At 38.0% G+C, this 17,148-nt stretch overlaps 1 protein-coding gene across 2 annotated transcripts in view; it reads right to left on the bottom strand.

Annotated features, from left to right (window-relative positions):
- LOC111147750 (Abelson helper integration site 1) overlaps positions 1–17,148 on the bottom strand; it is a 206,142-nt gene that overhangs the window by 68,295 nt on the left and 120,699 nt on the right. For both annotated transcript variants that reach the window (XM_022503972.1, XM_022503971.1), the window contains one exon: positions 10,116–10,171. In XM_022503972.1, the coding sequence (XP_022359680.1) occupies positions 10,116–10,171 (56 nt within the window). The remainder of the gene's footprint in view (positions 1–10,115; positions 10,172–17,148) is intronic.

Genomic DNA, 17,148 nt, shown 5'->3' on the forward strand with positions numbered 1-17,148 from the left:
TCCCCAATGTCCATAATCCCACCCCCCCCAACCCCCCTCCCCCCATTAACCCTCAGTTTGTTTTGTGAGATTAAGAGTCACTTATGGTTTGTCTCCCTCCCAATCCCATCTTGTTTCATTTACTCTTCTCCTACCCCCTTAACCCACCATGTTGCATCTCCTCTCCCTCATATCAGGGAGATCATATGATAGTTGTCTTTCTCCGATTGACTTATTTTGCTAAGCATGATACCCTCTAGTTCCATCCACGTCGTCGCAAATGGCAAGATTTCATTTCTTTTGATGGCTGCATAGTATTCCATTGTGTATATATACCACATCTTCTTTATCCATTCGTCTGTTGATGGACATCTAGGTTCTTTCCATAGTTTGGCTATTGTAGACATTGCTGCTATAAACATTCGGGTGCACGTGCCCCTTCGGATCACTACGTTTGTATCTTTAGGGTAAATACCCAGCAGTGCAATTGCTGGGTCATAGGGTAGTTCTATTTTCAACATTTTGAGGAACCTCCATGCTGTTTTCCAGAGTGGTTGCACCAGCTTGCATTGCCACATAGGTCTTCCCTGGTGGTCTAGTGGTTAGGATTCGGCGCTCTCAGCTTGCATTGCCACCAACAGTGTAGGAGGGTTCCTCTTTCTCCGCATCCTCGCCAGCATCTGTCATTTCCTGACTTGTTAATTTTAGCCATTCTGACTGGTGTGAGGTGGTATCTCATTGTGGTTTTGATTTGTATTTCCCTGATGCCGAGTGATGTGGAGCACTTTTTCATGTGTCTGTTGGCCATCTGGATGTCTTCTTTGCAGAAATGTCTGTTCATGTCCTCTCCCCATTTCTTGATTGGATTATTTGTTCTTTGGGTGTTGAGTTTGCTAAGTTCTTTATAGATTTTGGACACTAGCCCTTTATCCGATATGTCGTTTGCAAATATCTTCTCCCATTCTGTCAGTTGTCTTTTGGTTTTGTTAACTGTTTCTTTTGCTGTGCAAAAGCTTTTGATCTTGATAAAATCCCAATAGTTCATTTTTGCCCTTGCTTCCCTTGCCTTTGGCGACGTTCCTTGGAAGATGTTGTTGCGGCTAAGGTCGAAGAGGTTGCTGCCTGTGTTCTCCTCAAGGATTTTGATGGATTCCTTTCTCACATTGAGATCCTTCATCCATTTTGAGTCTATTTTCGTGTGTGGTGTAAGGAAATGATCCAATTTCATTTTTCTGCATGTGGCTGTCCAATTTTCCCAACACCATTTGTTGAAGAGGCTGTCTTTTTTCCATTGGATATTCTTTCCTGCTTTGTCGAAGATTAGTTGGCCATAGAGTTGAGGGTCTATTTCTGGGCTCTCTATTCTGTTCCATTGATCTATGTGTCTGTTTTTGTGCCAGTACCATGCTGTCTTGATGATGACAGCTTTGTAATAGAGCTTGAAGTCCGGAATTGTGATGCCACCAACTTTGGCTTTCTTTTTCAATATTGCTTTGGCTATTCGAGGTCTTTTCTGGTTCCATATAAATTTTAGGATTATTTGTTCCATTTCTCTGAAAAAAATGGATGGTACTTTGATAGGAATTGCATTAAATGTGTAGACTGCTTTAGGTAGCATAGACATTTTCACAATATTTATTCTTCCAATCCAGGAGCATGGAACATTTTTCCATTTCTTTGTGTCTTCCTCAATTTCTTTCATGAGTACTTTATAGTTTTCTGTGTATAGATTGTTAGTCTCTTTGGTTAGATTTATTCCTAGGTATCTTATAGTTTTGGGTGCAATTGTAAATGGGATTGACTCTTTAATTTCTCTTTCTTCTGTCTTGTAGTTGGTGTAGAGAAATGCAACTGATTTCTGTGCATTGATTTTATATCCTGACACTTTACTGAATTCCTGTACAAGTTCTAGCAGTTTTGGAGTGGAGTCTTTTGGGTTTTCCACATATAGTATCATATCATCTGCGAAGAGTGATAGTTTGACTTCTTCTTTGCCAATTTGGATGCCTTTAATTTCCTTTTGTTGTCTGATTGCTGAGGCTAGGACTTCTAGTACTATGTTGAATAGCAGTGGTGATAATGGACATCCCTGCCGTGTTCCTGACCTTAGCGGAAAAGCTTTCAGTTTTTCTCCATTGAGAATGATATTTGCGGTGGGTTTTTCATAGATGGCTTTGATAATATTGAGGTATGTGCCCTCTATCCCTACACTTTGAAGAGTTTTGATCAGGAAGGGATGCTGTACTTTGTCAAATGCTTTTTCAGCATCTATGGAGAGTATCATATGGTTCTTGTTCTTTCTTTTATTAATGTGTTGTATCACATTGATTGATTTGCGGATGTTGAACCAACCTTGCAGCCCTGGAATAAATCCCACTTGGTCGTGGTGAATAATCCTTTTAATGTATTGTTGAATCCTATTGGCTAGTATTTTGGCGAGAATTTTTGCATCTGTGTTCATCAAGGATATTGGTCTGTAGTTCTCTTTTTTGATGGGATCCTTGTCTGGTTTTGGGATCAAGGTGATGCTGGCCTCATAAAATGAGTTTGGAAGTTTTCCTTCCATTTCTATTTTTTGGAACAGTTTCAGGAGAATAGGAATTAGTTCTTCTTTAAATGTTTGGTAGAATTCCCCCGGGAAGCCATCTGGCCCTGGGCTTTTGTTTGGAGATTTTTGATGACTGTTTCAATCTCCTTACTGGTTATGGGTCTGTTCAGGCTTTCTATTTCTTCCTGGTTCAGTTATGGTAGTTTATATGTCTCTAGGAATGCATCCATTTCTTCCAGATTGTCAAATTTGTTGGCGTAGAGTTGCTCATAGTATGTTCTTATAATTGTCTGTATTTCTTTGGTGTTCGTTGTGATCTCTCCTCTTTCATTCATGATTTTATTTATTTGGGTCCTTTCTCTTTTCTTTTTGATAAGTCTGGCCAGGGGTTTATCGATCTTATTAATTCTTTCAAAGAACCAGCTCCTTGTTTCGTTGATTTGTTCTATTGTTTTTTTGGTTTCTATTTCATTGATTTCTGCTCTGATCTTTATGATTTCTCTTCTCCTGCTGGGTTTAGGGTTTCTTTGTTCTTTCTCCAGCTCTTTTAGGTGTAGGGTTAGGTTGTGTACCTGAGACCTTTCTTGTTTCTTGAGAAAGGCTTGTACCGCTATATATTTTCCTCTCAGGACTGCCTTTGTTGTGTCCCACAGATTTTGAACCGTTGTGTTTTCATTATCATTTGTTTCCATGAATTTTTTCAACTCTTCTTTAATTTCCTGGTTGACCCATTCATTCTTTAGAAGGATGCTGTTTAGTCTCCATGTATTTGGGTTCTTTCCAAATTTCCTCTTGTGATTGAGTTCTAGCTTCAGAGCATTGTGGTCTGAAAATATGCAGGGAATGATTCCAATCTTTTGATAACGGTTGAGACCTGATTTAGGACCGAGAATATGATCTATTCTGGAGAATGTTCCATGTGCACTAGAGAAGAATGTGTATTCTGTTGCTTTGGGATGAAATGTTCTGAATATATCTGTGATGTCCATCTGGTCCAGTGTGTCATTTAAGGCCTTGATTTCCTTGTTGATCTTTTGCTTGGATGATCTGTCCATTTCAGTGAGGGGAGTGTTAAAATCCCCTACTATTATTGTATTATTGTCGATGTGTTTCTTTGATTTTGTTATTAATTGGCTTATATAGTTGGTTGCTCCCACGTTAGGGGCATAGATATTTAAAATTGTTAGATCTTCTTGTTGGACAGTTCCTTTGAGTATGATATAGTGTCCTTCCTCATCTCTTATTATAGTCTTTGGCTTAAAATCTAATCGATCTGATATAAGGATTGCTACTCCTGCTTTTTTCTGATGTCCCTTAGCATGGTAAATTCTTTTCCACCCCCTCACTTTAAATCTGGAGGTGTCTTCAGGTTTAAGATGAGTTTCTTGTAGGCAACATATAGATGGGTTTTGTTTTTTTATCCATTCTGATACCCTGTGTCTTTTGATTGGGGCATTTAGCCCATTAACATTCAGGGTAAGTATTGAGAGATATGAATTTAGTGCCATTGTATTGCCTGTAAGGTGACTGGTATTGTATATTGTCTCTGTTTCTTTCTGATCTACTACTTTTTGGGTCTCTCTTTGCTTAGAGGACCCCTTTCAATATTTCCTGTAGAGCTGGTTTGGTATTTGCAAATTCTTTCAGTTTTTGTTTGTCCTGGAAGCTTTTAATCTCTCCTTCTATTTTCAATGATAGCTTAGCTGGATATAGTATTCTTGGCTGCATGTTTTTCTCGTTTAGTACTCTGAATATATCATGCCAGCTCTTTCTGGCCTGCCAGGTCTCTGTGGATAAGTCTGCTGCCAATCTAATATTTTTACCATTGTATGTTACAGACTTCTTTTCCCGGGCTGCTTTCAGGATCTTCTCTTTGTCACTAAGACTTGTAAATTTTACTATTAGGTGACGGGGTGTGGACCTATTCTTATTGATTTTGAGGGGGGTTCTCTGAACCTCCTGGATTTTGATGGTTGTTCCCTTTGCCATATTGGGGAAATTCTCTCCAATAATTCTCTCCAATATACCTTCTGCTCCCCTCTCTGTTTCCTCTTCTTCTCCCAATTATTCTAATGTTGTTTCGTCTTATGGTGTCACCTATCTCTCGAATTCTCCCCTCATGGTCCAGTAGCTGTTTGTCCCTCTTTTGCTCAGCTTCTTTATTCTCTGTCATTTGGTCTTCTATATCGCTAATTCTTTCTTCTGCCTCATTTATCCTAGCAGTGAGAGCCTCCATTTTTGATTGCACCTCATTAATAGCTTTTTTGATTTCAACTTGGTTCGATTTTAGTTCTTTTATTTCTCCAGAAAGGGCTTTTATATCTCCCGAGAGGGTTTCTCTAATATCTTCCATGCCTTTTTCGAGCCCGGCTAGAACCTTGAGAATCATCATTCTGAACTCTAGATCTGACATATTACCAATGTCTGTATTGATTAGGTCCCTAGCCTTTGGTATTGCCTCTTCTTTTTTTTGTGGTGAATTTTTCCGTCTTGTCATTTTGTCCAGATAAGAGTAGATGAAGCAGCAAGTAAAATACTATAAGGGTGGCAACAACCCCAGGAAAATATGCTTTAGCCAAATCAGAAGAGATCCCAAATCGTGAGGGGGGAGAAAGGGGATAAAAAGAGGTTCAGAAAGAAGAAAAAAAAAAAGAAGAAAGAAAGAAACAATTAAAAAAAGAAAACCAATAAAGAAAAAATATAAAAAGGAAAAATATATATATTATATATTAGATAAACTAGTTAAAAAACGTTAAAAAAGAAAAGGGTAAAAGTTAAAAAAATTTAGCAGAAGAAGAAAAATAAATTGAAAAAGAAAAAAAATTAAATTAACTGCAAGGCTAAAGAATCATGGGGAGAAAGCCATGAGTTCCGTGCTTTGCTTTCTCCTTCTTTGGAATTCCGCTGCTCTCCTTGGTATTGAAACTGCACTCCTTGGTAGGTGAACTTGGTCCTGGCTGGGTTTCTTGTTGATCTTCTGGGGGAGGGGCCTGTTGTAGTGATTCTCAAGTGTCTTTGCCCCAGGCGGAGTTGCACTGCCCTTACCCGGGGCCGGGCTGAGTAATCCGCTCGGGTTTGCTTTCGGGAGCTTTTGTTCCCTGAGTGCTTTCCGTAGAGTTCCGGAGGGCGGGAATGAAGATGGCAGCCTCCCGGTCTCTGGCCTGGAGGAGCCGAGAGCCTGGGGCCCCACTCCTCAGTGCGCCCTCAGAGAACAGCGCCGATTTACTCCCGTCACCCTGCCTCCGGCCGCGCTCCGAGCTGACCGAGCCTGCGACCGGTTCAAGGTAACGCCGAGCTTAGAGCTTACTCCTCGGCTCTGTCTCTGTAGCTGGCTTCCCTGTTCTAATACCTGTAAGCTCTGCGACACTCAGACACCCCCGATCCTTCTGTGACCCTGCGGGACCTGGGGCCACACTGACCCCACGTGGGCTTCACCCCGGTTAAGCCTCTGGAGCGATGTCCCTCAGCGGAACAGACTTTTAAAAGTCCCGATTTTGTGCTCTGTTGCTCCGCCGCTTGCTGGGAGCCGGCCCCTCCCCCCGCGGTCTATCTTCCTGTCGCTTTGGATTCACTTCTCCGCCAGTCCTGCCTTTCAGAAAGTGGTTGATTTTCTGTTTCTAGAGTTGCTGTTCTTCTTCTCTTCGATCTCCCGTTGGATTTGTAGGTGTTTGCGATCTTTAGATAAGCTATCTAGCTGATCTCCCGCTACCTGAAGTAGTCTCAGCCTGCTACTTCTCCGCCATCTTGACTCCTCCCCCTCTAATGTTCTATTTCTATTGAAGGCATCTCAAAAACACATATGGTATTATTTATGTCAGAAAGAAAAAAATACCAAACAAAAAAATTAAATCTCATGTAATAAATGAAAAAAAGAGGGATATAAGTAAGTTAAAAAGAGAGTGGGAGAGAACACAAAACAAAGACTGAGGTGGTTTTATTCTTAGGCTAACCTATACTTACTTAAAAAACACTGCATCACATTATAGTGCTACCAGATCAAACTATCCTCTGTAACCATATATTTACTGAAAAGTTCATTCCCCTGTGGAATCTCAAGAAACACAGCTTTCCCTGTTATAGAGGTCTGAGAAAGTCTCATTTCCCTCTCTGCTGAATAGCTGTAATTAGCATCTAGCACTCCCCTAGACCCATGCCATTCATGGCGGTATGTGGAGCAAGTGGGAAGTTGGGATGATACCGTGTAGAGCGGTAAGCTGGAGACTGATGGTTAGGGGCCAGGTTAGGAAGCCACTCAAAGACCCGGCCTCAGCCATACTAGACCCTGGGTCCACTCCTTTTCTCAGGCCCCAGAAGTATCTCTCATTTTTAGGTTAGTAGGGTACCACATTTGAACTTATAAATATCATACTTTGTTATATTTTTAAACAGACCTTTTCATTTCTTTATCTCTATAAATATTTTCTTTTCTTTTTTTTTTTTTTAAAGATTTTATTTATTTATTTGACAGATAGAGATCACAAGTAGGTAGAAAGGCAGTTAGAGAGAGAGAGAGAGAGGAGAAAGCAGGCTCCCTGCCGAGCAGAGAGCCCGATGCGGGGCTTGATCCCAGGACTCTGGGATCATGACCCGAGCCAAAGGCAGAGGCTTTAACCCACTGAGCCACCCAGGCATCCCTCTATAAATATTTTCTTTTCTTAAACCCTTTGAGGAAAACAAGGGCACACCCATATAGAGGATGGAAATTAGGTATCATCATATTTCTGTGAAGAATCACTTTTCCTGTCCTGAGGACCAGAAGACATTGGGTAAAAGGCTTGTAATTCTATGTTATGGAGAAAGGGCCAAGGTTAACTGTCAGTAAGCTGGGGAACTAAATAGGAGTGAGGGGCAGTAGAGTATCTTTAGTTTGTAGTAAACGGACAGAAGGATTCAGAAAAACATACCGAAAATGCAGCCTGGCGCATGTGAGAACCTGGAAAACTGATGAGTGTTTGGGGTGTGCCTCTATAAACCAAGTATATTAAAACATATGGACTTCACAAATCGAAATTTTATTAATACATTAGGAGCTATCATTTAAGAATCCAACTGGAAGAACATAAACAAAAATCAACAATACCTAAACTCCTATGTATTAGATTTTGTTCCTGGTTCTTTGGAATCATTCCGAGATCATTAGAGCATTCCTGCAAACGTTAATGCCATTATTTCTCACAACTGCAAGAGAAGTCAGTTCTATTATTTCCTCATTTAATTAACAGGGAAACCTATAATCTGTCTACAGGTAAAACAAAACAAAAAAGTCTCTGGGGGCATCTGGGTGGCTCAGTCTGTTAAGTGTCTGATTCTTGATTTCAGCTCAGGTCTTGATTTCAGGATTTTGAGTGGAGCCCACTTAAAAAAGAAATACAACTCTGCCAGGATGTACTTTTCTGAGTTCTAGAATGCACAACCCCCCTGCCCCCCACACCAACAAAACCAGAAATGTAAACACAGATGCTGTAGGAATGCCTGTAGAAATAAAATTAATTTCAAAAGTATGTAAAATAATCCAGTGAGTATCTTTTCGAAATACATTAAGAGGTTCCAGTTCAAGATGGTTGGTTACATAGGAAGATCATCACCGTACCTTCTCCCACAGACACGCTGAGCCTGCAGCTACATATGGAACAGTTTCCTCTTAAAAAACCTAAAGACTTGGGGTGCCTGGGTGGCTCAGTGGGTTTAAGCCTCTGCCTTCAGCTCAGGTTGTGATCCCAGGGTCCTGGGATTGAGCCCCAGATTGGGCTCTCTGCTTGGCAGGGAGCCTGCTCCCCTTCCTCTCTCTGCCTGCCTCTCAGCCTACTTGTGGTTTCTGTCAAATAAATAAATAAAATCTTAAAAAAAAACAAAACAAAAAAACAAAACCTAAAGACTGGCTGAATGCTGACTACACCTGAGGCAAACGAGAAGAAAACCACACAGAAGCATGTAGGAGAGAGCCTGAGGTACAACCTTGCCATAAACCCCGTTCCAGGACAGTGACCCACAACCAGGAGAAAAAGTAAAACCTGGAGTTTTCCCCAAAGAGCAAAAGGTTCAAGTCACACATCAGGCACCTCAACTTTTAAGACCTACACCTCAGAGAAAAGAAATTATTTCCCATAATTGCTAGTCTTCATTTTTTTTAATCTTAAAAAACACAATTTACACAATGTTGTAACTACTATTTTAGCATACTTACCAGTATAACTGCAATACACACTAGAGCCAAGTATTTTTCTTTCTTTCCTTTTTTTTTTTTTTTTTAAGATTTATTTATTTATTTGACAGAGAGAGTACACAAGCAGGGGGAGCGGAAGGCAGAGGGAGAGGGTGAGGGAGAGGCACGCTCCCTGCTGAGTAGGGAGCCTGACATGGGGCTCAGTTCCAGGACCCTGGGATCATGACCTGAGCTGAAGGCAGACGCTTAAGCAACTGAGCCACCCACATGCCCCTAGCCAAGTATTTTTCATGATTATAATGATACTCAATTCTTCAAACAGTACTCTTTTCCAGAGCCCCACATACTAATTTATCAAACATGTTGTCTCAATCACGTGAATTTTTTACAAATAGAAAGTGGAGTCAATCTGCCAGTGAGGAAAATATTATCAATAAAGTTAAATATGATTTAATATTGTCTTTATGTCCCTAAAATATATTACCAAATCTTTCTAACAGGAAATGATGAATTCTATGGAGTACTTGGAAGACTTAATGTATAGAAAGGATAAGAGAAACAAGATTATGCTTGGTGAAGAGTAAAATATGTGCTAGCCTATATCGTCATATGACTCAAGTGGAAACTGGCAACTGGTACATATTTTATTCAAATATTATATTCAGAGATTAAAAGGGAAATTTGTTTTCCTTCTACATTCTCTTGTATAATTATTTTTAACATAGTAAATAGGTACTGTAATTGTTAAATGCCTTTTGTTGTCTGGCAGTAATGGAAGAGGGATAAAAGATTTCACTGCTATAATAATAAAGCATAGCAATCCATAAAAGAAATGAAACATTCACTCTAAATAATGATGCTAGTGTGCAAAATAACACTCCTTTTAAAAAGAGTGTAAATCAATTTGCGTATTTATATTAATTTGTTCAAAATATGAGATATTTTTAAATTAAAATCATTCTATATATAACATAATATAAATAAGTACCTGTAAAAATGATAGAGTATCTTATTTTCCTATATCTTGGTAAAAATTAGTATGTTTTCCTCATTAAGTAAGAAAACATGAGGTTAATTTTCTGGAAGGGATATAACTTTTGGTAAAAGGAAGGTTACGGGGCACCTGGGTGGCTCAGTGGGTTAAAGCCTCTGCCTTCGGCTTGGGTCATGATCCCAGGGTCCTGTGATCGAGCCCCACATCAGGCTCTCTGCTAGGCAGGGAGCCTGCTTCCCTTCCTCTCTCTCTGCCTCTCTCTCTGCCTACTTGTGATCTCTCTCTCTCTGTCAAATAAATAAATAAAATCTTTAAAAAAAAAAAAAAAAAGGAAGGTTACAAGCTTTTTCTATGGTGGCATTTTGTGTCACTATAACCAGTATCAATTTGTAGCTTATCCATTTGAACAATGCAGAAATAGACTGCCTTACCATTGGTGCTGTATCTACATGATGGTTACCAGGCTTTCTTTCCATGCTGTTAATCCCTATGAAAAGAAAAGATGGTGAATATTTGCTTATTATACCTAACCATTTTATTTTAAAAACATTTATGTCAATAAGAGGTGACTCCTACAGCTTATAAGAAAAAAAAGCCTCACATGAATGGCAGGATCCTTTAAAGTCGTATCATGAATTCTTTGGTCAGAAACAGTTGGAGAGTTTAGCTAACTAAGCGACCCAATTCAAAGTGAGCTGAGCCAATCTTCCCATTCAAGCGGTGTTTAGCAATAGTGCAAGATGTGTCCATATCCTGCTCTTGGCTCAAAAATTATATCATTATCTCCACTCTGCTGCATTTCTTCCATTAAAGTTTTATTTCTGACTTGAGGTCGTCAAGTTTTCATAAAGAAATATCACAAAGGCTATAAAAGGAATCACCTCAGTATTTTCTCAAAAAGAATAAATAAATCCACTTGAATTTCTCTTTGATCATTTGACTTCCTACCATGCCATATTCTATTTATTCAATCACCATGGAGTGTCTGAAAAAAAAAAGTTGCCCTGATTCTCTCCTTTAAAATAATGACTGCTAAACTTCAGAAAATTCCTTTTATCATGTGTAGATTTACCTTTTTGTTCCCAATGTCCTCTCCTGCATTCCTTTTAATAAACAGCTTTTAAGGATATAACACATTGTATCTCATCTGTAAAGATACTGGTTCAAAGTCTAGCTCAAGTTAAAAACGAACACAGGTGTGGGTCTCCTTTGCTTTACAGTCTCTGTCCATCAGCAAACCGATATGTGAGTCAGGACATTAGAAAAGTTTTTTCAAATAATGGTATAGGCTGTTACATGCAGGTCTGGTTAGAAGCGAGAACTGCAATGTACTGTTAGCAATTAGCACAATTTCTAGTTGAAACAAACACCAGTTCTCTCATTTACAGGCATTTAAAACTCATTTTTCTTCAAGTATGATAAAGGATTAAGTGAGAGCATCACAAAACAATCACTTTTTATCACTGTGCAAGAATATACTAAAAATGAACAAAGTATCATAAAACATGATCTTAAAAAAACATGGTTTTTGTTTCATTTAAAAAAATTTTCTCAGCGTCTATTATTAGCCAATGAAGTATAAATAATACTTATTCAATCAAGTAATATTTACTGAGTAGCTATACTTGGGATCAATGAAAAAAGATAAATTATAAAGGCTAAGTTGTACTTTCTGACCTCAAGAATTGAGTAAAACAGAGATGTCCTTTTTTTGAAAAAAAAAAAAAAAAAAAAAAAAAAGACAGCAAATTAACAGTTTTGCCTTAAGAATCAATAAAATCTTTAAAGTGATTTTTATGGAAATCACTTTATTTTTATTTTTATTTATTCATTTTTATTCATGGAGTAACACTGGCCTTGAATAAAAAAATTTTTAAAAAACCCCTAGGAAACATATTAGAAAATGTTCAGATAATGTTGATCCTTACTGTGAGAGTTTAGTAATACTGAGGTCTACAGAACAAATGGTGAAATCCCCACTTCCCTGGTGCCCACACTCCCACAGCCCTCTTTGGCCACATTCACTGAGAAGTCTGGCATACACTGGCTTTTAAACGAGTGGTCACACCACGAGACTCAGGAATTAGCAACATTTTACATGTGTGTTCTCACTATTGTAATCTGACTGTTATAAAATTGACCTAGACTGATTACTAATTTTAAAATTCACATCCAATTAGAAAGTAATTTCAAAATGTTGAAAATAAAAAACTAAAAAAAAACAAAAAACCCCAAATATATATCTTCAGCTTATATAATTACAAAGAAAAAATTACATATTTTACAGTTTCAATTTCAGGATAACAAGGTGATAAAAACGACGGAGAGGAGAGTCGAACCATGAGAGACTGTGGACTCTGAGAAACAAACTGAGGGTTTTGGAAGGGAGGGGGGTGGGGGGTTGAGTGAGCCTGGTGGTGGGTATTAAGGAGGGCACGTATCGCATGGAGCATTGGGTGTGGTGCATAAACAATGAATTTTGGAACACCGAAATAAAATAAAATAAAATTAAAAACAAACAAAAAACACCCTAACATTTTGAAAAGTGGATTACCCAAAGATAAATTCTCAGTTTGAAACTTAGATTGCCTATTGAAATAATACCGTTTGGAAAGACAATCAAACATGCTTAATAAAGCTTTTGGTAAAGAATATACAGAAAAAATAAACTTAAGAAAAAATGTCCCCAAACAACTATTTTAAGTAAATTTTATCTAAAAAATCTGTTTGTGTGTTATTTCACTTTTATTAAGGTATGATGATAAGTGAAAGCTCATAATAAATAGATTGCTGTGCTAGTTATTTTTGTTTGTCAGCTTGGCTAGGCCACAGTACCCAGATATTTGGTCAAACATTCCAGATACTTCCGTGAAAGTATTTTTTGGATAAGATGAACACTTGAATTGGTAGTCTTTGAGTAAAGCAGATTGTTTTCCATAATGTGAGAGGGCTTCATCCTGGGTCTTAAGAAAAAGACTGACTTCCCCCGAAAGAGAAGGAATTTTGTCAACAGATTGTTTTCGGACTTGAACTATAACTCTTCCCTGGGTCTCCAGCCTGCCACCTAACCTTGCAGGTTTTGTACCTGGCCTGAATCCACAATCATGTAAACCAATTCCTCAAAATAAATCTATATATACATCCTACTGGTGGTATTTCTCTAGAGAATCCTACCTAATATGCTCACTTTCTGGGAAACAAATAAACAAAATGAAAATACAATTGTGTTTATTTAAATTAACTTTTTGTTTACTAAATACGTGAGTTGTGCAGTAGTAATACAGTTAAAAGGTCCAATTTATCAAATACCTCAAATGAACTTAAGAATATTACATCTGTAGAGTAAATTACTCTACCAAACAAAAAAATCAGTGTGTCAATAAATATCCACCACTAGATTGTCCAGTCTGACAGTCTCTGCTTTTTGATTTACATTTACTCTGATTACCAATATGGCTGTGTTTAAGTCTGCCATCTTGCTATTTCATTGCATCTATATCTGTTCCATTCTTCCTTCTTCTTTTTTCCATACTCTTTTGAAATAATCAAATACTATTACTATTCCATTTTACATCCCCGATGGCTATACTGTTAGCTACACATTTTTCTGTTTTTTTAGTGGTGAGAGATTGTCTCAGACATCTCTAATTTGTTACAGTATACCCTGAATTAAGATTTTTCTGCTTTACCAACAATGTTAAGTATCTTAAAACAGTATTATTCTATTTACCCTTCTATCCTTTATGCTACTGTCATATTTTACCTCTACATGTTATAAATCCCAGAACATACTGTCACAATACTTGTTTTAAGCAGTCAGTAGTCTTTAAGAATGAAAAAATCAGCTTTTTATATTTATACATATATTTATCCTTTCTAGTGTTTTCATTCCTTCTGCAGATCCAGGTTTTCATCTGAGATCATTTCCATTTAGACTGATGAACCTTTTGTAGAATCTCTCTGTGGGTAACTTTTTTTCCTGAAAAGTCTTTAGCAGGCATTTATATATGAAGGACATTTTTGCTGGGTATTGAAATCTAGGTTGATAGCCATTGTCTTTCAGAACTTCACTGATTTATCCCATTATTTCTTATGAGGATGGAGCCATCAATTCTTCCTATTATTCTCTGAATGTGATGCATTTTTCCCCCTGGCTGCTTTCATGATTTTTTCTTTAGGTTTCATTTCCTTCAGTTTAATTAAAATATACCTAGGTGAGATTTCATTTATATATATCCTTCTTGGGATTTGGTAAGCTTTTTATATCTCCTACATTAATGTTTTTTATTAGAGGTGTAATACTCTTGGCCCATTACTTCTTTACACTATCTTGTATTTCCCTTCTAGAATTCCAATTATACTTGTTTAGATAATTTGATGTAGTCACACAAGTTTGATGCTCTGTTATTTCCTTCCCATACCCTGTGCTTCAATTTGGATACATTTTATTGTTCTGTCTTTGAGTTCACTGACCCTTTCTTTCCATGTGCACTATCAGCAATTAGGCCCACTTAATGAATTTTTCATTTCATCTATTACACTCTCTGGGTATAGAATTTCCCTTTCTTTTTTTTTTTTTTTTTAAGATTTTATTTATTTGACAGACAGAGATCACAAGTGGGCAGAGAGGCAGGCAGAGAGAGAGGAGGAAGCAGGCTCCCTGCTGAGCAGAGAGCCCGATGCGGGGCTCGATTCCAGGACCCTGGGATCATGACCTGAGCCGAAGGCAGAGGCTTAACCACTGAGCCACCTGGGTGCCCCCATTTATTTCTTTTTTATAGTTTCCATTTCTCTGCTGAAATACTTCATCCACCATGTTTCCTCAAAAGTCATTTAACATAGTTATAAAGGCCATATTAAAGTTCTTGTCTGCATATCCAACATTTTCATCATCTGTAGTTTCCTTATACTGGTTGTTCTTTTTCTTGATTATGGGCCACCTATTCCTGCTCATTTATTTCTTCATATTTCTGACTGTAGGTTAGATCTGTTAGACATATAATTAGTAGAGAATGAAACAGAAAACATGCTTCTCCCAAAAGGGCTCACTCTTTCCTCTTCTTGAAAGCTCTGGTGAGAGGTGCATCTTTGTGTTCAAATCTGGAGTTGGCCTGGGTTGGGGATGGGCTGATTTATCTATTAAATATCCAAAAAATAAGATCAGTTCCTCCTTCTAGAAATTTGGAATTTAAACCTCTAGAGAATAAGGGAACTTTCTCTCTCTGCTTTTCTCATTTCCTATGACACTGGTTTTGGGGGAGGTGCTGTGTGGAGACAACGGACACATATCTGGGGCCTTTTGGATTCCAATCCATTATGCCAGCCTACACAGTCCTTGGAAATTCAGTTGATTCCTGTTTTAGCAAAGTCATTCTGCCTATAAAACACTTGCTACCAGTTTCTGTGTCTCTGTCTCAATAGTCTCAGGTATTAAAGCGACTGCTGGTCTCCACTGCCTTATGGAGTAGGCACTCTTTGGAATTTAATCCATGCACACGTCTTTGTGTCCACATCCCTTTGATGACTTTTTATTTAAATTCAATTAGCCAACATATAGTACATCATTAGTTTCAGATAGTGTTCAATAATTCATCAGTTGCATATAACACCCAGTGCTCATCATATCATGTGCTCTCCTTAATGCCCATCATCCAATTACCCCAATCTCCCCCCACTCCTCCAGCAACCTTCAGTTTGTTTCCTATAGTTAAGAGTATCTTGATGACTTTTTGTTTTATACGAAGTCAACATGATGTTGCACTAGGAGTAATGATCATCACCAACCTTATACTTCCTACCTGGAAGCACAACTCCACTTCCATTTAGTTATATTGTTGTGTCTTATCTTTTATCTTGTTTTTGGTCCATTTCAGTGCATACCCTTTTTCTTTCTTGAATTTCTACCAATGTTTCAATGATGCTATTGGTTATCTTCTAATTCTAACAGTAATAAGTACATTATTAATTATTTATACAAATGAACTATTTAAATATCCCTCTAACCAGGATACTATATTTACCAATACATCCTTACTCCACGAAAGATTAGGTTTATAGAAGGCTTTTACTTCTCTATTTTTCTACATAAATTATAGTTAAATTTAAATGGATAAAAGTGCACAGGAATTTGTACAAGTGCTTAGTATGAATTTATGAAACAAAAAACATAGTAAGAAAAAAACCTTAATGATTCCTTTATGTCTAATAGAAAAATTTAATGTTTTCCCCTGTATCTTGAGATTTCCATTCTAATTGAGTTGTAATTCAATTAGAGTACTCTCTAAATCCCAGTATATTTATTCAATGCCTTCCATTGCTAGTAGATACATGATGCTTTGTCTGAATAATGGGTTTTTGGATAAGAAACCCTTTATCTTGGTTGTCTGGACGGATTATTCCACTATCAGCCAGCTTTTTGAGTTTTAGATGAGAAGTCCAATTCAACTCTCTTTCAAGGTAAAGAACCTGTTCCTCCTCTGTACAGGCTTTTGAGATTTTCCCTGCATCTGGGAAATCAGGAATTTCACCAAGGTATATCTAACTGTGTCTTGCTTACAATTCATCTTTCCCAAGACTTGATAAACCCTTTAATCTGCAGTCTTATCATCTGCCCAGGGAAATTTTATTCTATTATTTCTTTAAATTTTGCAGTTCATTTTATTTTACTCTCATAACTTTTTCTTTTTTTTAATTCATATTATTTATTTTTCCCAATTTTATTTTTATTTCTTTTCAGTGTAACAGAATTCATTGTTTACACACCACATCCAGTGCTCCATGCAATACGTGCCCTCCATAATACCCACCACCTGGCTCCCCCAACCTCCCACCACCTGCCCCTTCAAAACCCTCAGATTGTTTTTCAGAGTCCATAGTCTCTCATGGTTCATCTCTCCTTCTAATTTCCCTCAACTCCCTTCTCCTCTCCATCTCCCTATGTCCTCCATGTTATTTGCTATGCTCCACAACTAAGTGAAACCATATGATAACTGACTCTCTCTGCTTGACTTATTTCACTCAGCATAATCTCTTCCAGTCCCGTTCATGTTGACACAAAAGTTGGGTATTCATCCTTTCTGATGGAGGCATAATACTCCATAGTGTATATGGACCACATCTTCCTTATCCATTCGTCCGTTGAAGGGCATCTTGGTTCTTTCCACAGTTTGGCGACCGTGGCCATTGCTGCTATAAACATTGGGGGTACAGATGGCCCTTCTTTTCACTACATCTTTATCTTTGGGGTAAATACCCAGTAGTGCAATTGCAGGGTCATAGGGAAGCTCTATTTTTAATTTCTTAAGGAATCTCCACACTGTTCTCCAAAGTGGCTGCACCAACTTGCATTCCCACCAACAGTTTAAGAGGGTTCCCCTTTCTCCACATCCTCTCCAACACACGTTGTTTCCTGTCTTGCTAATTTTGGCCATTCTAACTGGTGTAAGGTGGTATCTCAATGTGGTT

The sequence above is a fragment of the Enhydra lutris genome, unplaced genomic scaffold, assembly GCF_002288905.1.
Source record: "Enhydra lutris kenyoni isolate GAN:26980312 unplaced genomic scaffold, ASM228890v2 scaffoldscaffold17, whole genome shotgun sequence".
Taxonomy (NCBI): domain Eukaryota; kingdom Metazoa; phylum Chordata; class Mammalia; order Carnivora; family Mustelidae; genus Enhydra; species Enhydra lutris.